Source organism: Aphelocoma coerulescens, chromosome 2, assembly GCF_041296385.1.
Source record: "Aphelocoma coerulescens isolate FSJ_1873_10779 chromosome 2, UR_Acoe_1.0, whole genome shotgun sequence".
NCBI classification, from domain to species: domain Eukaryota; kingdom Metazoa; phylum Chordata; class Aves; order Passeriformes; family Corvidae; genus Aphelocoma; species Aphelocoma coerulescens.
Window position 1 is genome coordinate 23758789 of NC_091015.1, and position 27201 is coordinate 23785989.

At 37.6% G+C, this 27201-nt stretch overlaps 1 protein-coding gene across 4 annotated transcripts in view; it reads left to right on the top strand.

The window, feature by feature from the left end:
- Positions 1-27201, top strand: part of ANKIB1 (ankyrin repeat and IBR domain containing 1) — an 89703-nt gene that overhangs the window by 14043 nt on the left and 48459 nt on the right. For all 4 annotated transcript variants that reach the window (XM_069006803.1, XM_069006807.1, XM_069006806.1 and 1 more), the window contains exon 2: positions 17350-17618. In XM_069006803.1, coding sequence (XP_068862904.1) covers positions 17431-17618 — 188 coding nt within the window. In that variant the 5' untranslated portion in view covers positions 17350-17430. The remainder of the gene's footprint in view (positions 1-17349; positions 17619-27201) is intronic.

Sequence of the window (27201 nt, forward strand, 5' to 3'; positions counted from 1 at the left end):
TTTTAGCTAATGTAGTGGTACTGCCTTGCCTCTAGCACCCAAACAACTGTGGGCTTTGCACATTGGTGACGTTTCTGCCTCTGTTTGCACTTCAGTATGAATGAACACTGTTTTGAAAGTATTTCCACTCCATACAGTGTGCACTGGTACAAACAGTCCTGCCTCCCTATTGCTGCTGCCATGCTCCGGCTGTTTGGACCATCAGCATCCAGGAAGAAAACCCAAAAGAGGGAATTGATTTGAGTTAGATCTATTCTGCTTCTCTGTGCAGTCACAAAAAAAAAAAACCAACAAGGGAAATTGTGGAAATATGGATGAACAGAAGGGGTGGATCAGAAACAAAAAGGGCAGTATCAGCTCTGGTGTCAATTAAAACCACTTTGGAAACTACAGTGTAAGTTTCTCAAACAACATTAGTGTCATAAAAAGATACTGAGGGCAGATTTCCAGCTTGCTAAGTGCATGCTTCATCGTAACTATAAAAATTACTTTATAATTTCCGAAGCTTTCAGGGAAGTCTGATAGAGGTTTTACCCTGATCTGGGCAGGGAAGTGGGCCCTGGGGAGGAGAGCAACCCAAGAAAAGAATAAGAAATGTAGGGGGAAAAGAAATGCACTTTTTTGTGGCTTTTTTCTGGCAGAGAGTGGGGGTAGGGAGTATTCTCTTGTGGTGCCTTTATTTTACAAGCAGGAAGAACTATTCTTAAATAAGTGCCTGCATGTTACATTGGCACTGGAGCAGGTTTTTCATAAGGCAGTCACCAAGGGATTCCTGAGCATCACAACTCTGTGAGGTGCTGAGACTGATACAGCTGGTTCTCCCAGCTTATGTCTTGTCTACCACTGCTTGTCTTTGCTTCCGCAAATCTCTGCAACTGGCAGTGGGATTTTTCTTTTAACAAACTGTATTCTTGGACCTTACCCCAGTGGATTTCTGTCTCATTTTCAGACAGCCGAGTATAAGTTTGCCAGTACCTAGTAAATGCTGGATTGATGATTGTACTATTCCTAGGCATAGGTCAGGCTGTGTAAGTACTTCTTTATGAGTCATGGTAGAGGAAGCTGAATGGGCTTATCAAGCTGAAAGAGACAGTGGCTTAACAGACAGCAGTAAACCCACTCTTTTACATCAGCAGGCTGAATTCCATAGTCTCAAGTGGCCATGCACCATCTTGGGCTGGATATCTGCTGTCATTGTTTTGCAGACAGGTTTGGTAGACATTAAAGTCTTCCCTTATATGAGGAGGCACGCCTAGCTATGGAGGCAGCAGGAAGTGAACGCATGTCCCAGTCCCAGCAGCACCACAGCAGGGAAAGCCCATGTGCAGATGTCCTCTGTGACTTTGTGAGCGGCATTCGGAAATAGCACTGGCTGAGAACCTCCTGTGCAGTGTCACTGACACCTCCCGTGTCAGGCGGGTGACCTGGATCTCTCTGTTCTGCAGGACCTCCCTGTCTAATGTAGCAGCAAATAAGGGGCACAGAGGTCCAAAAAGTCAACTTACCTAACCAGAAGTACCGAATTCATGGGTGAGGTAGCTGTGCTTCGGCACTCTCAGTCATTCTTTTCTTATGACTATGGGAACTCTATGAAGCAGATGTGGAAGGAACAGAGGCAGTGATGAACATAAACTCTGTGAACTCCACATTATGTATTTTGATAGTAGATGGTGTTGTGAGCAAGCAGTATTAGAAACAAAGGGAATGTAAGTCTAGTGAATGCTGCTTTTCAGAACACTTGCTGGCATAGTAACCGTCTGTAAAAAAAGGTAAGGCAGCAGTTTTCCATAGACACCATCCCTTTATCAAGTATCATTTACCAAAGTACTTCGTGATGAGAGCTGGGGTCTGATTTTGTAGGTCTAATCTCAGAACTGACAATCTGTGTCAAATCTTGTGGAGAAGTTGTGGAAATTGTGTTTCAGGTTATTTTTTCACTGCAAATATGATTTTCCTTAGAACTCTTTGTTAATTGAAACTGTGCAACCCCCATGCCTTTTGTCATATTTAACCTCTCTCTTAAGAACGAACTTTGTGACAGATTACTGGAGGTGGGTTAACATGATGCAATTTTTAAAATATTCCAGGACAGGCGTGTTGAACAGCAGATGCCATAAGCAAGATGCCTGCTCCTGGTATATTAGTAGAAATGATGTAATAATTAGCAGACATGTAAATAAATGTGATGTCCTGAGGCTCAGTCAATGTAGTACCATAAGGGAAAGTCTGATCTCACAAACTTACTGAAGTTATTTGAAGAAGTTGGCAAAATACATTTGTTATAATCTGGTTGAATTTTCAAGTGGCATATCCCATGATCCCTTACTTAGAAGTCTTAGAGAATCCAAACAGCTTTGGGAAAGAGCATAGGTCGACTGCATGCAGGAGTCACTGGTTTAAAGATGGTATGGTTATGGACAGAAATAAAGAGACAATTTTCACAGTAGTTACTGATAGAGTCCCAGATAGATCAGTGCTAGGACCTCTGCTGTTGAATGTGAGGATAATAATATGGAGAAGATGGTAATTAGTGAGATGATAGTCTCTAGACAATACTACAAACAGTGCCCACTGCAAAAGGATTTTATGAGACACAGTGGTGGATATAAAACTCAATATAGCTAAAGGTGAAAGATTCACATGGTTGAGGGAAAAATGGGTCCTAAATTTATATAGAATATTATTCTCTTAATTAATACAGTTCAAAATAAGATATTGAGGTTATATTAAAAACTCTGAAGAAAATTAGCTTAGTCCTTAGTACCAGTCCAAAAAGTAAATGAAGTGTCAAAATAGAGGCTGTGCTGCCATGATGTGAATCCGTGCACTTTGCACGTCCTAAATTAAAAAGGTATTAGTGGCATTGGAAATAGATCAGAAACAGCAGAAAATATCCTAAAAATAGCACAAAATCCACTTCTTCAGAATTAGGGCTAATCAATCTGTAAAAAAGCAAAAGATTGGTATGACAAGGGTGGTCACCTGTAAAAGGTGATATGATGGAAATCTCTAAAATCACAAGTGGAATGGAGAGAGCAAATATGAAAAGGTTCTTTGCTGTCTACCCCTCAGTTCTTGTAGACAGTTCAAGTTAAATTTAACAAATTACTGGTTAAAACCAGATATTTTATCACAATGAATAATTAAGCTTTGAAATTTCAGGATGCTTTGGCTGTTAAAATTTTCCATAGATCTGGGGAGGTTTTGAACAACATAGTAGAAGAAAAATGCATTACAGTTTATTCATATAAACCTAGCATAAAATTCATCAAGTGGTAAATTGCTGGAGACTGGGAGAGTGCTGTGTAAAAGTATCCATCTGTTCTTGTTTTTGTACTTTTCATTGTACACTCTGCTGTTAACTCTCTGGACAAGGAATTAGATGAGAAGTATCTGACCCAGTATTAATGACCCAGCCATTATTATGTTTACAATACTTGAAAACAAAATGGGAAACAAAAATGCATATATTGGTAACAATGAACTTTTAAAAGAGCTGAAGTTATATATTCTCTGTTTGATTTTATATTTGTGAAGTCTAAAATATAGAAATTTGGCTGCAGAGCAGATATGAAGCTGTTTCATGACAGCACACAATAAATTGTATTAATCGTTAAAATGTTGATTTATAAATATCAATTCGATAATTCAATTAGCTAGTTATCATTAATAATGTTTGAGTATGTATATAATGAAAATCATCTTCAGCTTGCCTTAGCTAATGTCTTGAAACAGAATTGCTGTTAGGGATCAAGTTCTTTCAAAGTAGGAATAAACTAGTTTTTTCCCCATTTAGAATTTTAGATATTTATTTCTAAGCAAAATTCAGATTTATTTTTGAGGATTGACACTTTTTTTTTACAAGTCAATCTGAAATAACTTCAAAAACAGCAAAGGATTCTTAACAGTCTTTGTCAGATCTAATTTTTAATTTTTGCTACAACCCTACCAAATCTATAGAGCTGTAGGTTTTGCTTTTTTGAGTTTTGTAAAGGCTTGTTTCATATTTTTGCAATTCCTCTTTTTTAAGTTGTGCAATGGAGCTATAAAAGGTTAAAGGTTTTACTTTCATAGGCTGTTGTAGAAGCCAGGTAATTTTTCAGATTTCCAAAATGAAAATCAATTGAACTCAGAATCTCAAGAACACATTGGCTCCAAGAATCTGTTACAACTTTGTAAGTATTGGACACTGTGGATGTAAACAGTAATAAGACTCATGAGTAAATATAAGTGTTGAATGAAGAATTCTGATTTCAGGACAAGGTCAATCATTAAGTTGCTGGAATAAAGAAATTTCTTCCCTTAGCAGATTATTCATTGTCTAATTAAGCTTTTTACAGCTCTTTCTATAATAAACAGGACTGGCTGCTTTTGGGAAATATAATGGATTCTATCAATTTCTAAGTTTGCAGTCAAGGAAAACTGTTTGTCTGTAGCATGCAGAAGAAGCTAAATAAAACAGGAATGTAACTCCTGCAAGTCTTTAACATATTTTAAACTCATTTTGGTATTTCCACAGAATTCCTCTGGAGAGGATATCTGAGATTCTGCCAGAAGCACCATCCTGATCCTTTCTAATTAATTAAATCTCAGTTTTCTTAAGCACAGGGGTAGGCATCCTTACTGCCATCAAGGATTCTTTACTTCTTGATATCTAAAAACTTGCTCCCTTTCTTCTCTGGAAAATCATGGACTGTTTCCCAAATCTGGGCACTAGTTTTTATCTAGGATCTGCTGGTCTACATCTTTATCTTTTGCTGTATCAAGTAACCATTTACCTAGGTCAGACATTGCTTTGACATAATAGCTTCGGATCATCAAGTTTGGCTGAGATTGTATCTTGTCTCAGATACATCTGAACAGCCTTCTTGTCTGCCTGCCTTTAGATTTTAGCATAACCACAGGATGATGTCCAAAGAGATGTCTGTATCTTGTGTAATCCACTCTCATGAAAATTGCTGTTAAAGTTGAAAACAGTTAAAATACTTTGAAGGATGAATAATTTTATTATATAGGCTGATTATGTGAAGTATGATGTAGTTTGTGTGCTAAACCAGTAAAACAAAACCTTTCCTTAGCTTTCTACAGCTGTATTGCAATAATTTAAGATGAAAATTTACTGCAAACTTGTTAGCCTTAGTCAGTACAAATGCCACTGGATTTGTTGGAGCACAGATGCTCTTTTATTGTTATGACACATTTCTGCATGAACAGAGTGTTTTTTGTTTTCGGGCATAATGAGAAATTGAAACAGTGGATGCAACAGTGAAATGTTCCAGCAGACACAAGATGTAAGAATCTGGTGACCTGGATGTTGTGGTTCAGAATATAAAGAATGGGGTTTATATCAAAGTTTTACTATTTAAGAAAGACTGTAGGAGACAAATGTAACAAGACTTCTAAAAGAATGATTAAAAAAAACATTTATGTCTGTGTTCACCACTATTCTTTGGACATGTGAGATGAAGTTTATGCCAGGCAGGAGTGAGCAGAAAACTCCCCACCTGATGCTCCCAAACTTCTCAGCAATATTAGCTGTGAAAAGAACAGAAAAAAAGTAGTATTTAAAATTCTTTTATTTCTGTCATAGAACATCTGGTTTCTTTGCTTATGGCTTAGGTTTTTAATAGAAATACTATAATATAAATACTAATTTTAAAGCACATTATAACATTTGTTTTTTAAGCTTGGATGTCAGGAAGGGTAGTGATATTGTTTGTTTATATTCTCTTTCTGAAGGAAACTTCATTGTCCTGACTGGAGGGAGCATTGTATTGACAAGTAGCATAGGTACATACTAATTTAGAAAGATGCAGCAGAAAAAAAGTAATCATAAGAGACTTATGTGGCCTCAAGCATTTCCTTGAAATAAAAAAAATGCCAGAATAAGAAATGTTTGGTCAGGACAATTACAATTCAGCTACTTGTGTAGGCCCATTATTAATATGTCCTTTAGTTAAAATAAACACCTACTAGTTTTGCCTTATTTATCTTGTATGGATGATGAAACTTTTGTAGAGTCCTTTCTCCTTTCTGTTTTCAACCTACTGCAAACTGTTTTCCCTTGTCTCCTGCATTTTTCTTGCTTCTGGCAATCCAGCCAGGGTTGTTACTTCTGCTGCTCTTTTTCCACCATCTTATCAGATTGCCAGCAGGAATAGTGAGAGCACAGGAGAAGTGGTGTAACTGCTGTTACTGTCTTCTCTGTCTGGCTTCAGCATGACCCCTGGAAGTGATCACAGCGAAAGTTCTAAACATCAAGCACTGTGTCTGTACAGTTACTTCTGGTGGAAGCTTCATGGAAATAGTTGAAGAAATTCTCTAAGTAATAAAGATTTTACTACTTGGGTAAAACAGAATATTTTTTTCAGACTGGTTTTTGAAATCTTTCTAACATTAAGCCTGTATAATGTTCTGTTTCATGTAATTCTGATGCCAAATGGGTCAGATTTTGCAAAGTAAGTGACTCTGGTACCTTGTATTTCTCCTTCTTCCTTTCCTTGCCTTACATGGAAAGGTTAGTACTAGTCAGTTCTACAGCTCTACAAAGAGCAGCAGTCATTTGTATTGTAATAGTGTCTGCATCAGTCCCTAGGTATGTTGATTACGTTAGTAGGAGAGCTGATAGAGCACCGAATAGAGCTGCGCGGCCAGCAGGTCAAGGGAGGTTACCTGCCTTGGCTCAACTCTGCTCTTGTGAGGTGCCACTTGGAGCACTGTGTCCAGCTCCAGGGTCCCCAGTACAAGAATGAACCTGTTGGAGTGAGTCCAGAGGACTGTCACAAAAATACTTAGAGGCCTGAAATTCTTCTGCTATGAAGAAATGCTAGAAGGGTTGGGATTGTTCAGCCCACAGTAGAGAAGGTTCTGGGGAGACCTTGTTGCAGCATTTCAATAATTAAAAGGGGTTCTGTTAAAAAGATGCAGACTTTTTACCAAGGCCAGTTTTGTCAAGGCAAGAGGCATTGATTTTAAACAGAAAGAAGTAGAGGGGGATTGGACATAAGCAAAAAATATTTTATTATGAGGGTGGTGAGGCACTGAAACAGGTTCTCCAAAGTTGTGGATGCCCTTTGATTGGAGGTGTTCAAGGTCAAGTTGGACAGGACTTTGAGCAGCCTGGTCTACTGAAAGATGTTCCTGCCCATGACAGAAGGATTGGATGTTTTGATCTTTAAAGATTCTTTCCAGTACAAACCCTTCTGTGATTCAAGCTCAGGTAATATTGGATTTCTTTAAAATCTTTATTCTCTCTCTGTTTTTTTTGGCTTGATACTCATCTTGAAGCCAAAAATCATTATCATACAACAAGGTTGTGTTTCATTGTAATTTCACTGGTGTCAAGAATAATCTTCCTAAATACAGACTTCATATGACATACTATAATTAAACTTTGTTATCCATGGCCTGTATGTAAATTGTTAAACTGTTTGTATGCAGTGGAAAAGCCAGCCCAACAACCTTAGCAGAGGTGTTCTGGCAAAAGTTAAAAATACTTCTTCAAGTTATGTGTTTGTTTAAATTAATTTTAGATTAGATCCAATATATCTTTTGCCATTTCCCTGCCAAAGTCAGAATTTTGCTGGGGGGTATATTAAACATTTTATCAGAAGTTCAGCAGTTGCAGTTCTCCTAATTTTCTGGTGTACATAAGATGCAAGTGATGATCCTTCTCACTGCAGTTACCTGAATGGCTCATTCCTAGTTAGCAATGATGACTCTTGAGATTGTGGGAAGTCAGCACCATGATAAGCAGGGTGCATACTTCTTGGACTAAAAAGAGTTAAATAGTTCCTGAAGTTGTCTCTCAGCAATGTTGTAAAATGCTTCTGAAATACTGTGTAGAAAACATACTTTGTTACAGGAATCCTTCTCATTTTAGACACACAATGATCTCCCAGATTCTGTGTTTAGACCTTAAATGAATGTGTTGCTTTGAAGGAGTGCTGACTAGTTAAATTCCCTCTTTGTTAAAAGGAAATTGATTTGTTCATTCATCTGAAAAAAATCAAGATCTCTTTGAAAGATCAGTGGGGTCACATTGTCTTTTAGCTTTACACGGAACAAAACCAGCACGTAAGAATGCTTCCAGGAAACAATAAAAATATGTGCGTGTTTCTTTCTGGTCCGGTACGTTTGTGAACAATGCTTATCATCTGTCTCAGACAGTTGAATGTGCTTTCTTCACCTCCCACTTGAAAATGCGGAAACAGATACTCCTTTCGTGTAATCAGAGTATATTTTACAAAATTTCATCCTTAGATATTTATGCAATTAATATACTGCACCAAGTAGAGATTTAGTCTAGTCTTCGAAGTGTAGCTTGCTTAAGTGAAAGTAGGGAATTCTGAAAAAATTGCATATTCCTTGAAATGGTGTGCAGTGTTCTTTTCAGTGCTTTAAGTTATTTGGATAATGATAGAGAAATTACAGTAAGTGCTGGTTATTTTATTCAGAACATGCAACCTGTGGAGCTATCACCAGTCTACAGACAGAGCACCGGTCCTCTCAGAAGTCTTGTTAAGAGCCAAGGGTCAGTGGTAGTATACTATGATTGTTGCTTTCCTCTGACAATCTCAAATACAGCAAATTTTGTGAGATTAGACATTGATTTGTTTGTTTCCTCACCTTTTTACTTCATTTGAAATACGTTGCTGATTATAAAACCTGTAGTTTTTATGCTGAAATGCACTGATTTTAGATATCCATTATTTCCAGATGAGACTGTATGCTTTTAGAAAGGAACGATGCTTGTTGTGTACTGTCTTAGTGCAGGTGCCTGACCTTGTGTAGCTATCCTTACATTTGAAGATTTACCCTGTAGGCCTCTTTCATATTTACAAGATCCAGTAAGAGTATGACCCTACCAACTCTTGCATATGAAAAAGCTTCCTCAAATGGAGAGACTTCTGCTTTAGGAAGATGCTAAGGTTTCTAAATGTATAAGGGATTTTCAGATTTTACTATGGAGTGTCCTCATGAGCATCCCTGTGTTACCATCCTATTTATTTTTGCTTTCTGTGGATGTGCCTTGGCAGACAGTAAGTTTTGTTTTCAATTCTATCAGTTTAACACCAGTGAAAATGAAGTTGGAATTAAAGCTTTTGGCTGGCCACATTCTACCAGAGGTTCTCCAGAAGGCTGGCTTTGGGCCCTCATGCAGTTTCAAACTTATTTACTTGTGCTAAGCTGAGCAAACATACTTGAAAAATACATCCTGGCCAGGGTCAAGGCACATTGCACCCTATATAGATCGGTCAGTCAAGTTCCCCATGAGGTCTTCTATAGCTCTTTATGTTGCCATCCTCATTCCCCCTGTCGTGTTCTAGCAGTGCTCTGTGCCAGTACTGGTTGTCTTCACTCTCACTTTTTCTAGGCAGATAAATCTGACAGAAATACACAAATTTCTTCAGACATTCTGCCCCATACAGCATCAGTCTGTGAGTCCCATCAGTCCACTACTCTCTGAACTTGTAACTCTTGGTGGTGGTTTCTCTGTAGTTTTTTGTCTATTGAATCTGAAGTCAGAGAGGACACACATTTGTCTTAAGCAACAACCCAGTTTAGTTCTCTCTCAGTTAATCTCTCAGCTAAACAAAGTGTGTTTGGATGTTTTTTGCAGAGAGGCTCCCATCCCACTGGGCCTGTGAGAGTAGGGAGAAACCAGAGAAGCAACATGGTGACTGAAGTGTGTTCACATGCTGCCAGCATGAGAGGTGTTGCACTGCTTAAGAACGTTCCCAGTCTCTGGTTCATATTCTTTAGCTTATCACTGATGCTAAGTGTCCTGTGAGTCATCAGCTGCTGGTACTTCTTTATACAGGTGCTGGGTGACACTTGTTCACTTCTGCTTGATGAAAAGGTGTGACTCTTGAGGTTGTCCTGTGCAGGGCTGGGAGCTGGACTTCAATGATCATTGTGGGTCCCTTCCAACTCAAGATGTTCTATGATTCTGTGATTTCTCTTATATCACTGACTAAAGTACAGCAAATTAAATTATTAAGATTATTAAGGCCTCGACAGACAGTTGCATTGGGAACAACTCCAAAGTATTATCTGGATTTCACGGAACTTAAAGAACTTTTTATTTAAAAAATAATTTTCTACAGACATGAGGCCCTGGAATGAATTTTGAAATGAATCTGCAATTACAGTTGAAACTAATGGATATTCCAGAGCATAATTATAGAATGATAACTCTTTTATTCCATCCTACTGAATTGCTGTTCACCAAAGGGGGAAAAAAAAGGATACACCACAACAGACTGCTCCTTTTAACTTGTACTGCTGGATTTTTTCCCCCTGACTACCTGCAGGAATGCAGTCTTTGTCCCACTATCACAGTGTACCTTTCATTTGGCTGCACAGTATCTTGTCTCTCCTGCCATGTGTGTATGTACCTACCTCTCAGTAGATTTACCACATTTTATTTAAATGATGAATGCAAATATTGTAGACGACACAATTAAAATTAATGTTGCAATTACTTTACTACATCTAAGCAGTTTTTTCTTAAACTGTTTCTAGTCTATGCTGCAGCTGCCCCAGTTGCAGCCCTTTAAATGTATCAGTGCAAAGAAAACAAAAGCCATTCTTAAAATCCTTTTTTTCCACAAACTACAATTGTGAAAAAAGTGTGTCTGAAAGAAAGTACTTCACCTGGATGAAAGTCTTTATGGCTGAGTCAGTAAGCCAAAGTCTCAAATTACTAAATTGAGCAATAACTTCAACCTTCAACTTGTGGGTGCATATGCCAGCATAAGGAGATTGCAACCTAAGTTGCTAGACTCTCTATCCCACAAGCATATAAATGAGGAAATAATTAATTCTCTCAGTAGCCCACACGATGTTTTATTCAAGTCAACTCTCAACATTACTGCCACTTTTCAACCTTGGTATTTAAAGCACAGAGAATGTCATATTGGTGATCATTGTACAAAGGGTGAGATGTTGGCATAGCAATTTTTTTGTTGTTGTTCTGTATTTTGATGTGTAAAATGTAACGAGTTTGATAATGTTGAGCCCCATTCACAGAGGTTTAAAGTGGCAGAGACGCTTTCATTATTTCCTGGTGATGACTTAGAACTTTTGGCACAAACCTTGGCATATTTCAGTGTGTAAAAAAAAACCCAAACACCACCACTACTTTCCTATAACCAATTCTCAAGCTTTAAGAGTGTATTTGTTACTTCAGACTTTGCAGAAAAGTTCTCCCAGAGAGAGAGAGAACAATTTCTAATTAATTAAAATTTGAGAAATCTCAAATCTTAACTATAAGCATGTAAAAATAAGATTTAGCCTAACTTTTTCTGCTGCATCCTAATTACAGGCATCTGTGCCATCCATACGTAAAATAGGCATGCACATTTGAATGCGTCATTCTTAATTTTGTCCTCTTGGTAAAGTGAGCTTTCCTTTTTTTTTTTTTTAACTTTGTGTAGATGGGAGAGGGAAAAGGAGGAAGAGAACCACTAACTAACTAACTAACAGCTTTTTCTGCTGTTTCTGGGAGACAGCCTGAGAGTTCTTGAACATAACTTTTGACTTGCTTCATTTGTGTTAGTCCTTCCCAGAAGTGAGGATTAAAATTACCAACATCACAATGTGACATTCATCCTAAGCATACACGTTATGAGGCTTTCTCTTAAACCATGAAGTTGTTTCTGGTTCATTTCTGCAGTAAATTATGATTTATAATGTAGGACAGACTCTGCAGTAAACATTTTAGAAGCTCAGCTTTTAAAAATGAGCTGTTTAACTGTAGTATCCAAAGCAAATAAAATAGCTACCTTTTGAGCTAACTGTGCTTGAAACAGAAGATGCTTTTAGAATGCATTTTCAAAATATTTCATACTTTCAGCAAAAGCCAGGTGCTTTTGAAAAACAAGTATTTTTTATATCTTTTTATCATTTTTGTGTAACCAATTTGTTATCACTTGTGTTTTTAAGGGTTTAGATGCTGTGTAATGTACTCTAGTTTTAGTTAATGTGTTTTATTTTAATAATATTAAGATTTAAATATGAGGAGCTACGTAGTCTTACTTCTTTGAGCTTGTCTCATTTAGGTTTTCCACAAGAATGTTCTTATAGCTTACATGACAAAATACTTAAGAAGTAGTTTTTAAGTTTTTTAAGCTGCAAATTGTACTTAAACTTTTTAAGTTTAACTGCGGAATTACAGTGTTACATTGTAAAAAAAAAAAAAAGGTTGCAAATTGATTATTAGCTGCAATCCTGATCTTTGCTCATTATATAGACAATAAGTTTTTTTGATGCAAGAAATATATAGCATGTTCTTCTCATAGTTAAACCTGAGTATTTTTTTACTGGTTTTGATAGATTTTCTAAGCAGTGTGATGTAGTGCAGTCTGTCTCCCTTTTTTCATTCCCCAAGGTTTAGAACAGCTGCTGTATCAACATGTGCTAGTCCTACATTCAGTAAGAAATTCTGCTTCAGTATTAAAGCAACTAAAATGTAAATTGAGAAAGGTGCTGTCTCATGAAAGACTTCTGTGTTCAATATATGGTTCTTATGAGTGTTAGATGTATGATGTTTTAAAAATACTTACCTGATCCTCAATATTTTACCATTGTTACCAATTTCTAGCAAGCACTGTGTAAGTATTTCGAAGGAGGAACTCCTAAAATCCTATGAAGTCATTGCAGTTGTCCCTCTTCAGACTCACTTCTATGGTGATGCCCATGGAAAAATCAACAGGAATTGGGCAGCTGGTGCAACTGCTCTCAGAATCTCATTGCTTCCTTGTTCTACTCTTTTTTCATCTTGTACTCAATCTTCAAGCTCCTATGAGAGTGGCTGTCTCTGTTAAATTTTTATAGAGCTGTGATATCAAAGTGTTGCTTTAAGCAGTGTTGCTAATAAGCCATAGAAATTACTGTTTGTTGCTAACGCACAGAAGTGTGATGGCCCTGATGGAGTTTATAACAATCTTTCCTTAAATTTTAGGGTGGGTTGTGTAACCAACTTTTGGGTTTTGTTCGGCTGGAACTTCTGTTTGACCATAGAGTAATAAATATACTTTCAAATTTTGAATTAGGTGGTTGATGTTTGGAATTCAGAAATAATATGGGATATATTTTGCAAACATTACATTTAGTTTTTCCTGTGTTCTTTGGTGTAAGATGATAGTTGTGATTTTGATAAATGTTATAGGGTTTTGCTAAAGGCTATGATACAGTCTTTCTGTTAGCACAGAGCTTGAAGATTTAGTGAATAGATCTGCCTACCTAAAAAAAATCTTGTCTTTGTTCTGTAAAATTCTATTCAAGTCTCATTTTATTTAGGTAAAATACTTTAAAATTGTCATGTTTGTGTGGTCACTTTTTTCCCACTGTGATGTGGGCATTAAAAAATAGACTAAGGATTTAAAATTATGGGTTTATATAAAGAGCGAAGCAAGACCAGTGACGCTGACACTGCACGCTACCCGTGTGAGCCCAGGAGCTGCTGAAACTGCTTTAGCAACACCTGTGTTCAGCCCACAGGAGCTCTCCAGGTCTCTGAGGCTGACTGGCTGATAACCTTCCAGACCACTTCCCTGCCACCTGTGTCAGAGGAAATACGTGTATTATGTGCCCTTCACCTTTAAAAATATGAAATGACAGGCTGAAGAAGTGAACCAAGTTTCCTTTCCCTGAATGCCTGGTTTCAGCGTTCCTCCTTAACTTTCTGTTCTCTGAGAATGTAATAGGTTGGAAGCTCTTCATGGAAAGATAACTACACTAAAAGGCATCAGACTGGGCCCCTTTCAGCCTTTCTCAGATCCAGAATTTTGTTGCACCAGCTGATGTTTTGTCCTCGTTCTCCTTTCAGCTGAAGTAGAGGCTTCTTTGGTGGCGGATGAAGTGGGGCTGTTTGCTGAAAGATGAACTGACAACTGCAAATGGGCAGATCTTGAATATTTTACAGAAGGGCACTCATCAAGTACAGCAGCTTGAGAGAGGCAGCAGCTGTCACATCTTTGTTTCTTCTGGACTTCCAAACGTGCTGGGAGCCAACTGTTAGAACCAGAGTAGAGAGACAGCTTCTCCCTTGTCTTCCTGTGTTTCTGCTGATATATTTAATTGCAATTCAGAAAACAAAAAATACTACAGTGTGGCCCACCAAATGTCCAAAGCATAAAAGGCTAATGCCTGTTGTAGTGTTAAAGATGAAAGACCTTGTGGATACTGTATGAAGGTGACAGACGTTGATATAGTTTATTGCATCATGTGTTTTAAGTAGAGGATTGTTTTCTGGGTTAATTTTGACTCTGTCACTTCTCTCCTTGCATTCTTCCAGAGATTAGTTTCTTGCTATCACATCACATATAAGCTGTTTGCCATCACCTGAAGGGCCTTCGTTGACTATCCCCATTCTATCATCTTTCATTTTATTTTGATAATGTGATGATTATATTTGCATTAGCCTTTGCTAAATTTTCAATACCTCTGCATTCATTCTTGGGTTTGTGTGAAGTTCACTTGGGTCTTTTCAAAGCCATATCATAGCTCTGTCTCGTAATCCTTCTTAAAATTCTTCCTTTCCTTTGACTGAGGTTTGTTTCCTTTGGAGTCTGGTCCTTTTACACAAACAATGTTTTGCTCTTTTTATTTCACTCACCTTTCTATATCATATCTATGTCATATATAGCCCTTTATTGGACACATAGGCTGTAAGCTTTTTTAAAGAAAGCAGATGTCACTGCTTTTTTCAGTGACTTACACAGTACAGTCTGCATATTCCTAAAATTTCCGGATGATATGATAATGTACATAATAGTCCAAGCAATGTGCCTAGATCTTTTGTATTATTAGTCACCAATGACAGTACAACATTCTAATATATCCATACTGCATCAAAAGTAAAGAAAGTTTATTCGGTGGACAGAAGAATTAATGATTTTTGCCTTTTCTGCACAAAAATTATTTGAGATTTTTAGTTCACCCCACAGAGACCCTCACTTCTCCCATGCATTTCCATACCCCTGCCTAAATCCATTCAGGTCTCATCTCAACATCTCAAGAGAACCACCCTGTCCCAGATTTCTCTCAGGTGCCTGCGGGCACCATCTTATCTCATTCCACTCTCAGTGTTCTCATTCATCCCTACCCAGGTTTGTTTAATGCTCCAGTTTGGGCAAGAAGCAGCATGTTCTGCAGCTGATGCAAGCTATCTGTGTGCTAACTTCCAGAAATAAATGCATGGAAATTGGTGCTGTTATGTTCTAATTTCAAATGGTTTGTGCTTTTCTCAGTGTTACAGGCATTAGAGGGATCTTCATTATTGATTTCCATGACGATTCTGATATCTTTCAGGCATTTGTTCTCATCTAATTTAGTTTATAGTCTTGAGAGCTATTGGTGGTAGATAGGGATTGACAGATAATATAACCACAAACTAACCTTGTTAAACTTAAGTGAACATCATTCTTTCAAGTTATTTTTGAGATCCTGTCTGTTGAACGTAATATGAACTGCTGGTTCATATTACGTTCAACAGAGTGTAGAACTTTTCTTGGCTTTGTAGACTAAAGCCTGAAACTATCCAGTATTTAGAGTAATGCAACTAGTTTTGCATCTGAAAACACATTAATTTACAGCACTGAGAGTTGTGATGTAGAAATGTGAATATGCAGTGACTTTCTTGAAGAATATAAATATTATATCTGCATAGTATCTGCATGTTTATATTTTAAATATATTGATGACAGGAAGATACAAATGCTGCAGAATCTGTAGTGTGATTGAAGAATCTGGGCTTTGGTTTGTGTATATAACTAGACATATGAAGGATGTCCATTTGCTTTTGGATGAGTGCCTATTTGGTGCTTCTTTGGGTCTCAGACAACATTTAGTACGTGGAGTCAGCTGATACAGCAGTGTCGTTGTTACTTCACAACAGCTCAAAATAAGGGTTGTCTTACCAAAATTTTGTAGGAAAAAGGGTGAACATGGAGGCCACCAAGGCCACCTCTCTCCTTGAACAGACCTGACCACACTGATCAGATTAGCTGGTGAGACAACTGGTGACAACAGCTCTGGGGAAACAAAAGTATGTAATTTCAGCTGTTCCCCAGGTTTCCTCAAATCTTTTTAGTGCAAATTTTATCCACATCCTGATTATCTTGGATTCTCTGCAGCTCTAGACTCCTTGGATTCCCCTATTTCATTGGTCCACAAGGCTGGAAGGGCACCTGTAACTGTGTTAGAAAGCCAGTGTAGAAACAGTAGCTTTGAGATGGTCCCAACAAGCTGAATATAAGATACAGGGCAGCTCCTGCCCTGTTTGATTTTATGTGCACAACATAATTAGTCTCAATCCCCTAACCTGCTGTGCCTGGCATATTTGGATCCCAGTGTGTGTTTTGTGGGGTGAAAGGTCTGGCATGGAGCAGTCTGGATGGGATGACTCATGCACAAAAGGGACCTCCTAGAAGGTTCATTGTGCTACCAGCCACAGCCTGGTGCTGACTCCCCTGTCTGTCCCCTGACATAAACCCACATGTGCTCTTTCTAGCTGCACAACCAGATAAGCTCCTGCTGTCCCATGTCACGAGCAGAGATGCTGTGTCTGCCCTGTCTTTATGCAGCTCAATCTGCTGGTTGCCTCCATCAGGTAAAGGTGAGAGGCTGGGGAGCACAGCAGCTGGAAAGTACCTTGAAGTACTGTAAGGTGCAGTTGATTTGTGCCAGTACAAATGCCAGGCATTTTATGGACCCATTCATTGTAGGTCTAAGTGTAAGGGGTTAGGTATTTTGAAGAGTCTGCTTAGCAGAGCTGTTAAAATGGGGCCATGGTAATTCTTGTGTTCATGGGCATTCATCTTGCTTGCACAGAAGGGTGCTGTGTACAGCCACCTACACAAGCACAGGTGCTTCAAGCATATTTTAACATGATTTTCTTTAATTAAAAGTTAAACTGATGTCTGCTTTAGTGCATGTTTTTGAAGAATGTTTCTTCCTTGGGTAAGAATTTTGCTTTAGATCTACTCTGTTTTTGAAGTAATGTCTAATTTTTAATTCATTTCTCATTCATGGAAATTCAGTGTTCATGCCAGTCTTCTAATACAGGTTGATATTAGCCATTTCTTTTCCATGTGTTTCAAGAGTATAGGTAGTGAAGATATTTGCAGAGCGAGGGAAATGGCACAATTTATCAGGGAAATAATCTGTGAAGAATTGGGAGTTTGAGTGTATTTACCTAGAAAGACTTCAGCAATTCATGAGGAGAGTTTACAGGCCCTATGTACTTCTTCACCTGCCTATTTACAGTGCTGTAGCTCTGCATTAATTCATCTAGGAAAAAGTGTTTTATGGAATAACTGGAATATTGCTTGTCTTTTCTAGGCTGTGAAGCATGTTACAGAACCGTACAACAAGTGGATGAAGGGGAAAGGAAGAAGTGCCATTGATAGCTAGGACAGCAACATGGGAAATACAACCACCAAATTCCGCAAAGCTCTTATAAATGGAGATGAAAACTTGGCCTGCCAAATCTATGAGAGCAACCCTCAGCTAAAAGAAACTCTTGACCCAAATACTTCTTATGGAGAAACGTACCAGCACAATACTCCACTCCATTATGCTGCTAGGCATGGAATGAATCGTATCCTGGGGTAAGCAGCATTTGAAATTTGGCTTGGGTGTGAAAAACTAACCTAGCAAATGCAAGAGTGTCAGCCAGGTTATAAACACCTGATGTGTGTGTGCATAGGTGTACACATACATGCTGCACACACAGAATTTGTAACAAGTTCAAGTAGTAATAGAAAACATGCAAATTAGTCTATAATCACAGGCTGATATAACAGTCTTTAATTTTATTTCAGTATTACTTTCTTGTAACATTAGTCTTAGGCAGTTTTAGCTTGCTTCCCGAAGACTCCTATACTGTGGTTCTTTGAAAATAGTGACTGTTCCACCATTCTTGATATGTTTTCCTGTCTTAAAATAATCTGTTTGCAAAGCTGTATGGATACTACACTGATTGTAACTACTTCTAGATGGTACAATATATATTTATTCTTGTGTTATTCAGGCAGTTTTTATTTTTTGTGTTGGATAATAACAGTGAACATTAATATCTTGATAAGTAAGTTTATTATTGCTGCAGTCAATATGGACACCGATCCCTAATGTTAGCTATTTCCATTCTTCTGTATTTTCATCAGTGCTCTAAGATCAACTAAAGATTTAACATCTTACCCATGTCCAGACATTGCAGACCCAAGCTGTTCTCATCTGGTATTTTGTGAAGGTAGTACCAGGCAGGCATTGCTAAATCTCTTCTTCAGTAAGCACTGTTAGAATTTCATAAATATCCTCTTCTTTATATTAGGAAACAGGACAGAAATAAATTCTAAACTGTGTTATTGGTAATATTCTTTTCATCTCTGTGTTTATGTCTAAATGGGCCTGTAGTATTCATAAGGTTTGTTTTTTACCTTGTATGCTGTAACTTTACTAGCTATCTGGCCTCTCACCATAAATTTTTCCTCAGTGTTTTAGATTCGTCTAAATGCTTTTTTACTTTATAATTTCTCATTTACCTCAGTTTTTGCTAAATATTTTTCTCTTCTTCCCCATGTATTCTTTAGTTCTATTTTTGTTTTCATTTCATCACTGAATCTTTTTGTTTGTTTATTTTTCCCCCATTCCTGATTCTTGAATTATAGAAAAGAGTTAACTAAACTGAATTTAAAATAGTGTTCAGTTTTTACTTACGCTTTCCATATCATTTTTTTTTCCTCTGAGATTTTCAGGTTATTTCTCTCAAGAAAATATCTCTTCAGAAATTATAGCCTCATTGAAACAACAAGGACACGTGAAATTGCACATATGAAAAGAAATAGTCATAATTGCTGACTTTTGAGCAGTGCATTAGTTAATTCATACTGCAGCATTATGATGGGATCTCAAATAACTGCTTTATATTTGTTTAAAAAGTAATTTAGAAATGTCATTTTGCTACTAGCTACATGGGGCCTTTAACATCTAAGTCCCATAGGACAACTCTTTTTTTTTTTTTTTTTCCCCACACATTGCAAACAAATGATCAAAAGAATCACTCATTTTCCTTGTTTGAGTCTAGGGTTTTTAATATATTTTTTTGTCCCTAAACATAGGGAAGGTGCCTTTATCTGCTGGAGTCTGGTTCTGAAAACCCAGACTGTTAGAACTGCAGCAGTTGTGAGGAGTAATTTATTGAAGTTTTTTTACTATTAACTTTTCTGATGTCTTTCTAAGGGCTTCTCTCTAAGATGTGCTGCCTTTTTATCTAAACAAAGTAGTAAAAGTGAATAAATACAAACCTTACAGTGTGTATATTTGCTAAGTTAATAGCAGAAAGGGCACAAGTGCTTTGAAGTTATGCCTCTTCTTTTTGACACAGTCCTGGGTATGGCAGGGGTTAAAGAAGTTGATTATTAAAAGGAATGCTTTGATTTACTGATAAGGTTCAGTACCTAAAAATAAATTAATTTTAATATCTTTGTATTTTGAGAGAAATTTACAATTATGAGATGTCCATAGTAGTATAATATTTTATATTTATCTCTTCATAAAACATTTTAAATATTGGGGAATCTGTAGCAACACTAACTGCAAGCTCTTGCATTTACTTGCATGCATACCATATAATTCAATTTTTCTTTATAGGCTGAAATTGTATTATAGTAGGTGGATATGAACTGACATGTTTACAGTTCACTGTGTGAGATTTTCTCAAAATAGAGTAGTGTGATGCAGTTGTTGGTACACCTTTTGCATTACAAAATACATTGAGAGAGATATTCTGGGATGTTTAGAAATGCCCTATCTGGCAATGCTGAGGCAAAGGGACAAATTCCCTGTTTGCATATGTATGGCTGGTGTGACTGTCCAAAGACATGGTGAAAACACAGGCACCAAGTTGCAGTGAAAGGGAATTGGGGACATCCTGCTGCAGTGATCTTAGAAGGGAAGAAATAAGAATCTGGAGAAGAGGTGAAAGGGTCACAAAGCAAAACTCCCAACCTGGACAAACTTGGTTTAATCCAGCATGAAGTCTACCGGCAGAAACTTAAGCCAACAAAAATTTCTCAATGATTTCGAGCTGCACAGTTATTATGCAGCAAGTGTCTGAGTCATCTCGCTGCTGCACTTTTCATCCAGCATTTACAACCCAGAAACTGTATCAAGATCGGAAAATATGAAAATTTGCTTTTAATTTCTTTTCACAAGATTCAGCAAGAATGTGTTATAATGCTAGGATTGTTTCTTGATCATTTTAATGAGTATCATAGAAAACTTCAGTATACTAGGAATGTTGAAATAAAAAACAGAACACAGTCAACATTCCATTACTGTATAACTTGGCCTGCAGCCCTAAATAATGTTTACCTGACATACCAGTTTGTTTTAACAGAGCTTTTAATGTTTAAAAACCAAAAATTGCTGACCACAGCTAAGAGCACAAACAAGATTTTCAAAGATTTGATCTCAGGCCAGTAAGTTCATCAAGAGAGAGGTGCCCCTGCTCCAAGGCTGTCACAGGATAACCCTCAACCCCCAGCTGTGACAGGAGAAGTTAACAGAAGGGCATTGTACTGGGTTCATGGGGCAAGGTTTTGGTAGCAGGGACCTGTGGGGGTGGCATCTGTGAGAAGAAATCAGGAGCTGCACCACACCAGACACAACTGGCTTCTGCCAGCTCCAAACCAGCCCCACCACTGGCCAAAGCTGAGACTATCAGTGATGCTGGTGGTACCTCTGTGATTACATATTTAGGAAAGGATGAAGAATGCTGCACAGCATCTGTGAGAGAGGAGTGAAAAAAATGTATGAGGGAAACAGCCCTGCAGAGACACCAGGCCAGAGAAGGAGGGGGAAGAGGTGCTTCAGGCACTGGAGCAGAGATTCCCCTGCAGACTGTGGTGAGGCAGGATGTCCTCCCACAGTCCCTGGACATCCATGTAGAGCAGAGATCCACCCACAGCCCCTGGAGGACCTCACACTGGAGCAGGTGGATGTGTGCTGAAGGACCCTGCAGCCCATGGAGAGCCCATGCTGGATCAGGCTCCTGGCAGGAGCTGCACAGACTGTGGAGCAGAGCCCACACAGAAGCATGATTTCTGGCAGGACTGTGACCCTGTGGGGGGACCCACACTGCAGCTGTGTGTTTCTGAAGGACTGTAGCCTGTGGAAGAACACACAGTGGAGCAGTTCATGAAGCACCCACACATGGATTTTGAGAGCTTTATATAACATGTGCATTGGTCTCATTCCGCTACAAACATTTATCATGTTTCCCTATGGATTAAGGTCTTGACAGAAGATTCATATTCAAGAAGATAGTTTAAATTTCACTCCCTAAATGTATATAAAAATACTGCAGACAAAGCACACTGGAAACATGTTTTCTTCAGAAAATGCAGTCTTCAGATGATCAAGCACATCCGATGTCCTCAGGCTTTTTTTTCTTGCCTAAGATACATTTTAGACCATCTGACTGTTTAGTTTGAAAGAACTGCTATCAATGTGGAAAGTTACTCACTAGGGTCTGGCTGTTGGTGAACCACTCCTGAGCTATGACAAGAGAACAGACTTTCCAGAGGCTGGTTGAGATGGAGTGACTGGAAATCACGAGGACTTGCTTGACGTTGAAAGGGAAAAAAAACCCCTTAGATAAACTGTCATTTTGCAATATATGTGGTGTGACTTTCAGTTTTGCAGCTTTGCTGGGAAGCTTTTTGGATCAGTGACAGATTTTCCTCATTGTGTGTTTCATACTGCTACATCTGAGAACTTTGTGAGTATTCAAGCCAAAAGTGGATTGTTGTAGCAGTTGCTGCTGGTCCTGGCCTGAAGAGGAGGGAGGAGGAGGTGACAGAAACATGGAACTGTGGGGAGACAGGACAGGTTTGTGAAGCTGATTTTTGTCTAGAACGAGAAAAGCAAGACTTTCTTGTTACAGAGATTCTGGAAGTTGAGGTGATTGCTGAAATTAAAGAAAAAAAATCAAATCCAAACCTACTACTTTTAGCATTCTTGATGTCTGCCATTTAGTAATAGTGGTAAAGCAACTCTGGCAATGAAGGCATAGCTAAGCTAGTCAGAGAGAAACATTGGTAAATGTGTCTGGGATTTGTTTATAGGAAGTATCTCTTGTTTCATTGCTACAATTTGGCAAGTATTTTTCACTTCAGAAGAGCGACAGAACATCAAAATAGTGGTGGTTTCCTCTAAGGTGAAATAAATGCACATCTCTTGGAGTTTCAGCTACAGTCCACTTCTCTTCTGGCTGTTTAAGAGGTTTCAATATGGACTGGTCTAGGCAATTGTAATGCAATCAAAAAAAGGGGTATTGATATTACCAGTATGTTGTGGAGGGTGAATTTGCCAGAAAACTTGTTGACCTCAGAAGGAACATGGCATTCGTCACAGCACAGTCAGGAATGTCTCTTCCTGTGCCAGGTTTTGTTGGCTTTTAATCCATTTGCAGTCATGTTGAAAATTAGTTTTGGATGGTTTTGAGGGACATGTGTGTAGATTGTTTTTCAGAACAAGATTTCTCTGAAGTTGAGAGGGTATTAGAGGATTTTTATGCTGCAAAAATATATGTTAAGGAAAAGTATTGAAGAAAACCCTGTTAACTTCTTTGCAGATCATCTGGCTTTAGAGAAGTGCTGTAGTTGCTTGTTTTCTGATAAGGTTGAAGCTGCTCTGAATTTTAGATATTGTTTTTTCTGGAGAGGGAAATCAAAAAAAGGCTACTTCACTGTTTTGACAGACGGAAGTTCTGTAAATATTTAAACTTTGGGATCCAAATAGACCTAAATCATTCATGCTGAAATCTTCAGAAAGGTGCTACAAACTATATATTTTTTTAATCAATTTTCTGAACATTTATTCAATGCTTTGACAGTAAGTCTGGTATTCCTTTTTAAATTGCTTTCCTAACAGTACTTCTGATATAAATGTGAGCAAAAGAAAAATAGTAAGGTTAATAGCAGCTCTTTGTCTAATAAGGGCAAATGGGGAAAATGTGGGGTTATTAAGCAAAACTACAGGATCCCAGTGTAAGGAAATTTGTATTGAATGCAGGGATGTCTTCAAGTAGGTGGTTCAGAAAACTCCTGGAGCAGTCTCTTTTTTTTCCCCTTTTTTTTTGTTCTTCATGGTAATTCTTTGAATTATTACATTCGCTTGGTATTTTTTAGTCAATTTTGAAGCTCATTTGAAAAAAAATTATGAAGGCATAGTGGTTGCCTAAGCTGCTTTCCTAAAAGTAGTTTTTTAAAGTTTTGGGTTCTTGTTTGAATATAAAAGATAACCACGTAATTATATTCCCTTTCTTCTACCTAACAAAATAATTCTGTTCTGGTTTAATAACTTAAAATATATGATACATTACTTCATCTGAATAATTTATTAGAATGTCATTGTCTAGATCATTCACTTTGAACAACAAAAAGCAGCTTGTTTTTAATTATCAAAAATTATACAGATACATATTTCAACTATACTTCTATTTAAGATTAATTTTATTAACAAAAATAAGTATGTCTGCACTGGAATTATTCATACTAGGTCTCCTTTGTAGTCAATATAGACATAGATAATAAATCTAGTCAGAATAATTAGTGAAGCCAACAGCACAATTCATGTATTGCGAAGGTGACCATAAAGTATTTAAAATTAAATATGTGCCAGAAGTGCCTGTTTCTTCCCATTGATTTTAAAGGGCACGTAAGAGAACTGGATCAGCTGTAGTTGTCTGCATTGTAGGTCACCAGAGCTGAGAAGATAAGTCTCATCCTACATTATACTAAATATGTAAAATTGAATAGTAAGCACCTGCAAAGTTGTAAATAGAACGCTTTGATGTTTTTACAATATAAGACATGAATGCTACTTGTGGGAGATACTGCTTGTGGTATAGTGTTAAATGTTTTCCTTTCATGATGTGTGGTGAATGATCTGTGAAGTGTTTGGATCTGTCCAAGTGGGAGCATTGGTGTTTATGCAGTTGCTTTGTTGCCATTGGACTCAGCTGCTGAATTGGCTTTGCAAGGTACTTTTTAGATTAGTTATTTTGCGTGGTTGTGTGTCTTGGTCACCTTTCAAATTCCATGGAATATGAAATACTGAAGCGGCCTCTTGATTAGATGTAGGTGAATAATATGTGAAGAATATGATCTGACAGGGCTTTGTGGGCATGTTTGTAAAGAAGCAAGAGGACCAAGTGAATTGAAGTGCCCCTGATTTCAGTAGTAGAGAATCTGACTGGATGGTAGAAAATAGTAATTTATAAGGTCATTTTCATCATAGTCAGTCTAAAAAAGCAGTCAAGATGATGGACAAACAGTAAAAATAGGAAGCCTTTAAAAGTGATCAAGTTCTTACTGTGACTAAATCCTGGAGAAAACTGCCAAAGACAGAAAACAGAGGGGACACTTAGAGGAGCAACTACAGATGTTGAGTAGCAGCAGTAGCATTTGCTATGTTCCTCAAAGTCTACCACTCAGTTGAGCACTGTCTTCTAAAGTACAATAAGGTAGGCTGAAAAACTCAGACCCTTATCTGACTGACTTCCTTGTTTTCCTTTCCCTAAAGCTCAAAATCTCAGTTAAAAGGAGTTCTCACTGAATAGATGTGTGTGGCCTCCCAAAGTATCTTCCCTGGTGTTCCTCGTAAGTGCCTCACAAAATGCAAAACAGGGGTAGACTTTATCTTAGTCATAGTCTGACCTACAAGCAAAGATCAAAAGCCAGTCAGCTGCTGTGTTTTTACCTCTTAAAGCTGACTTTTTTCTATTTGACTTCTGATTATTTTAATCTTAGTATATTAAAGATACGTGATGCTCATGAGTTTGTTACTCACAACACAGCCTTTACTCTCCAATTACAGCTGCCATTCTTGAATGTGTTATTGCTTCTTCCTGATAGGTTTTTTTGCACCCAGAGGAAATTGTTCTAATTTTACTTTGCTTGGTGGAAATCAGACATTGCAGAGTAAGAGTGCTTTGTTAGTGATTGGTGAGATGAGATCTATTAATGCAGTGCACTATTAAAGGTTTCTTATTCTGTGTTGTCTGCTCTTAGTAGAGCAGTCAGGAACATTTTACCACAGGCAAAGTAAAATTCTCTTTGGGTTATAGAGGAGTACAGCTTTGGTCCTTGCCAACCAGAATGACTACATCTTTATTTCAACTGATTTTGTTGCCAGGTAGAGTTTGTGACTCCATTGAGTTGATTGGTAAATACTGAATCATTGTGTCAAATGGCTTCACTCCACTCTGGGGTTAGAAACACGCGTGGCTTCCTTACCAGAGAGATCTGTTGGCTCATTACTGGAATAATGATTGAGAGACTTGCAGTTTCTGATAAACAGAAGTAAATTTTTCAGAAATAACTCATTAATTTTTATACCTAAATGCAAATTCAAGCAAAATATTCAGACACTGTATATAGACCCAGTTTTCCTTTTGGCCAAGATACAGATTGTGAATGATTTGATTTTTTTAAATTCACTTTTTCTTTTCAATTTAATGTAACAAAGTTACATCATCGTGACATTTAAGGAAAATAAAAATTAGTGTCATTAAAGATAAAGCAACATATAAACTGAAGACATTTTTACGGAGGGAGAGATAAAGATGAGACAATTTCTGTAAAACAGTTTTTAAGAAATAGAAATAATGCAAACCTTGATAGTATTCACTTTGTAATTTCTTCATTATTGCTATATAAATAATATCAACACTAGATATTATACACTGCCAGGTAATTTACAAACTGATACAAAGATAGTTGTCCTGTGCAGAAATACAAATCTGTGTGTTTAAAAGGTGACAATGAACACACTCGTTGGTAGTTTCATGTTTATTATTTCATCTCACATTTGTTTGAGACCAATCTAAAAATAATAGTCAACAATTACATGAGAAGAGAATTCAGCATGGATGGTCTCAGAAAAAAATTGTATTCAAAGAAAGGATTTGGAGATAAGGGTGGAAGGATGACACCGATGCTTGAGAATTGGTTCTAGCTGTCAAGAGATGTATGTAAGAAAGGGCCAGAGACAGAGATGCAAATCACACAGATTTTGCTTTACAGAGGACTGTCACAAAAGCTGCTGGTAAGCAGCCAGCTTCAGTGGAAGCCACTTCTGATTTGGCACTCAGCTCTATTTCTTTTGAAATCTTACTCAGAATATTGAAATAAAAGCCAGAAGAGGCATAGGATCTTGGAAACAGTATTCCTGACTGTCCAAGGGAAGGCCAAACTTAACTCATAAATAAAAACAATAGTGTTCTGGTTACTAGAAACTTCCAGATGTAATTGATACATTTTTGCACCAGGAATTGTTTAATCTCTGTTTTGGTGCTGCTGTTCCTCCTAACAGGCATAGGAACCATAAATAAAGCATAATTTTTCATTAGCCCATGGTATAACAAATGTAAGGATTAACCAAGTTTTGTGTTCCTCACTTTTAGAGTGCACTGTCTTTGTATCTGTGCTCCAGAATTCAGTTGTATCCCCTTGCCGCTCATGCACATTCTCCCTCTTTGTGTGTTGTACCAAGCCAAATATTGCTATCTGTGTACAGAAGGTCATATTTAATTATATTTGCTGACACAAAATCACTAAACCAGAGAAACTTTTCAACCTATTTGCATCTTTTTAGTAAAGAGAATAGAAAATTCTTTATTGATGCGTATTTGTATAAGACCTTTCTGAGGTGCCTACTAGGGCTGATGTTAACATGAATCAGTCCAGACCTGGAACTCAGACCCAGGTGCAGACCTACTTTTAATCACTTTAACAGTCTTTTGGAAACCAGCTGTTTGGAGAAATCACAGGTGAAATGATAGCAACACAGTGAAAAAAACATGGTAAGGCTTTTTAGAGCCAGTTTAGGAGAGAATGAAGACATTATAGGTGATATTTTTGTACAGAATATTACATCAAATCCATAAGGGAAATAGGCCCAGCAGAACACATGTTTAAAGAGTCAAAGATTTCCATTTGAACCTTAGATTGCTCTAAGTAAAAGATTATTCATATGTGCCATAGTCTGGATTTGCTTCTCAAATTGGTGGTTTTCTCTGAAAATCTGCAGAAATTGTTTGAGTACTCAGGAAATTATTTGATGCCTTTTGCCAGATGTACCATACGTGGTAGGAGTCATAGGAATGGGAAAAAATGGAGGCAGAAA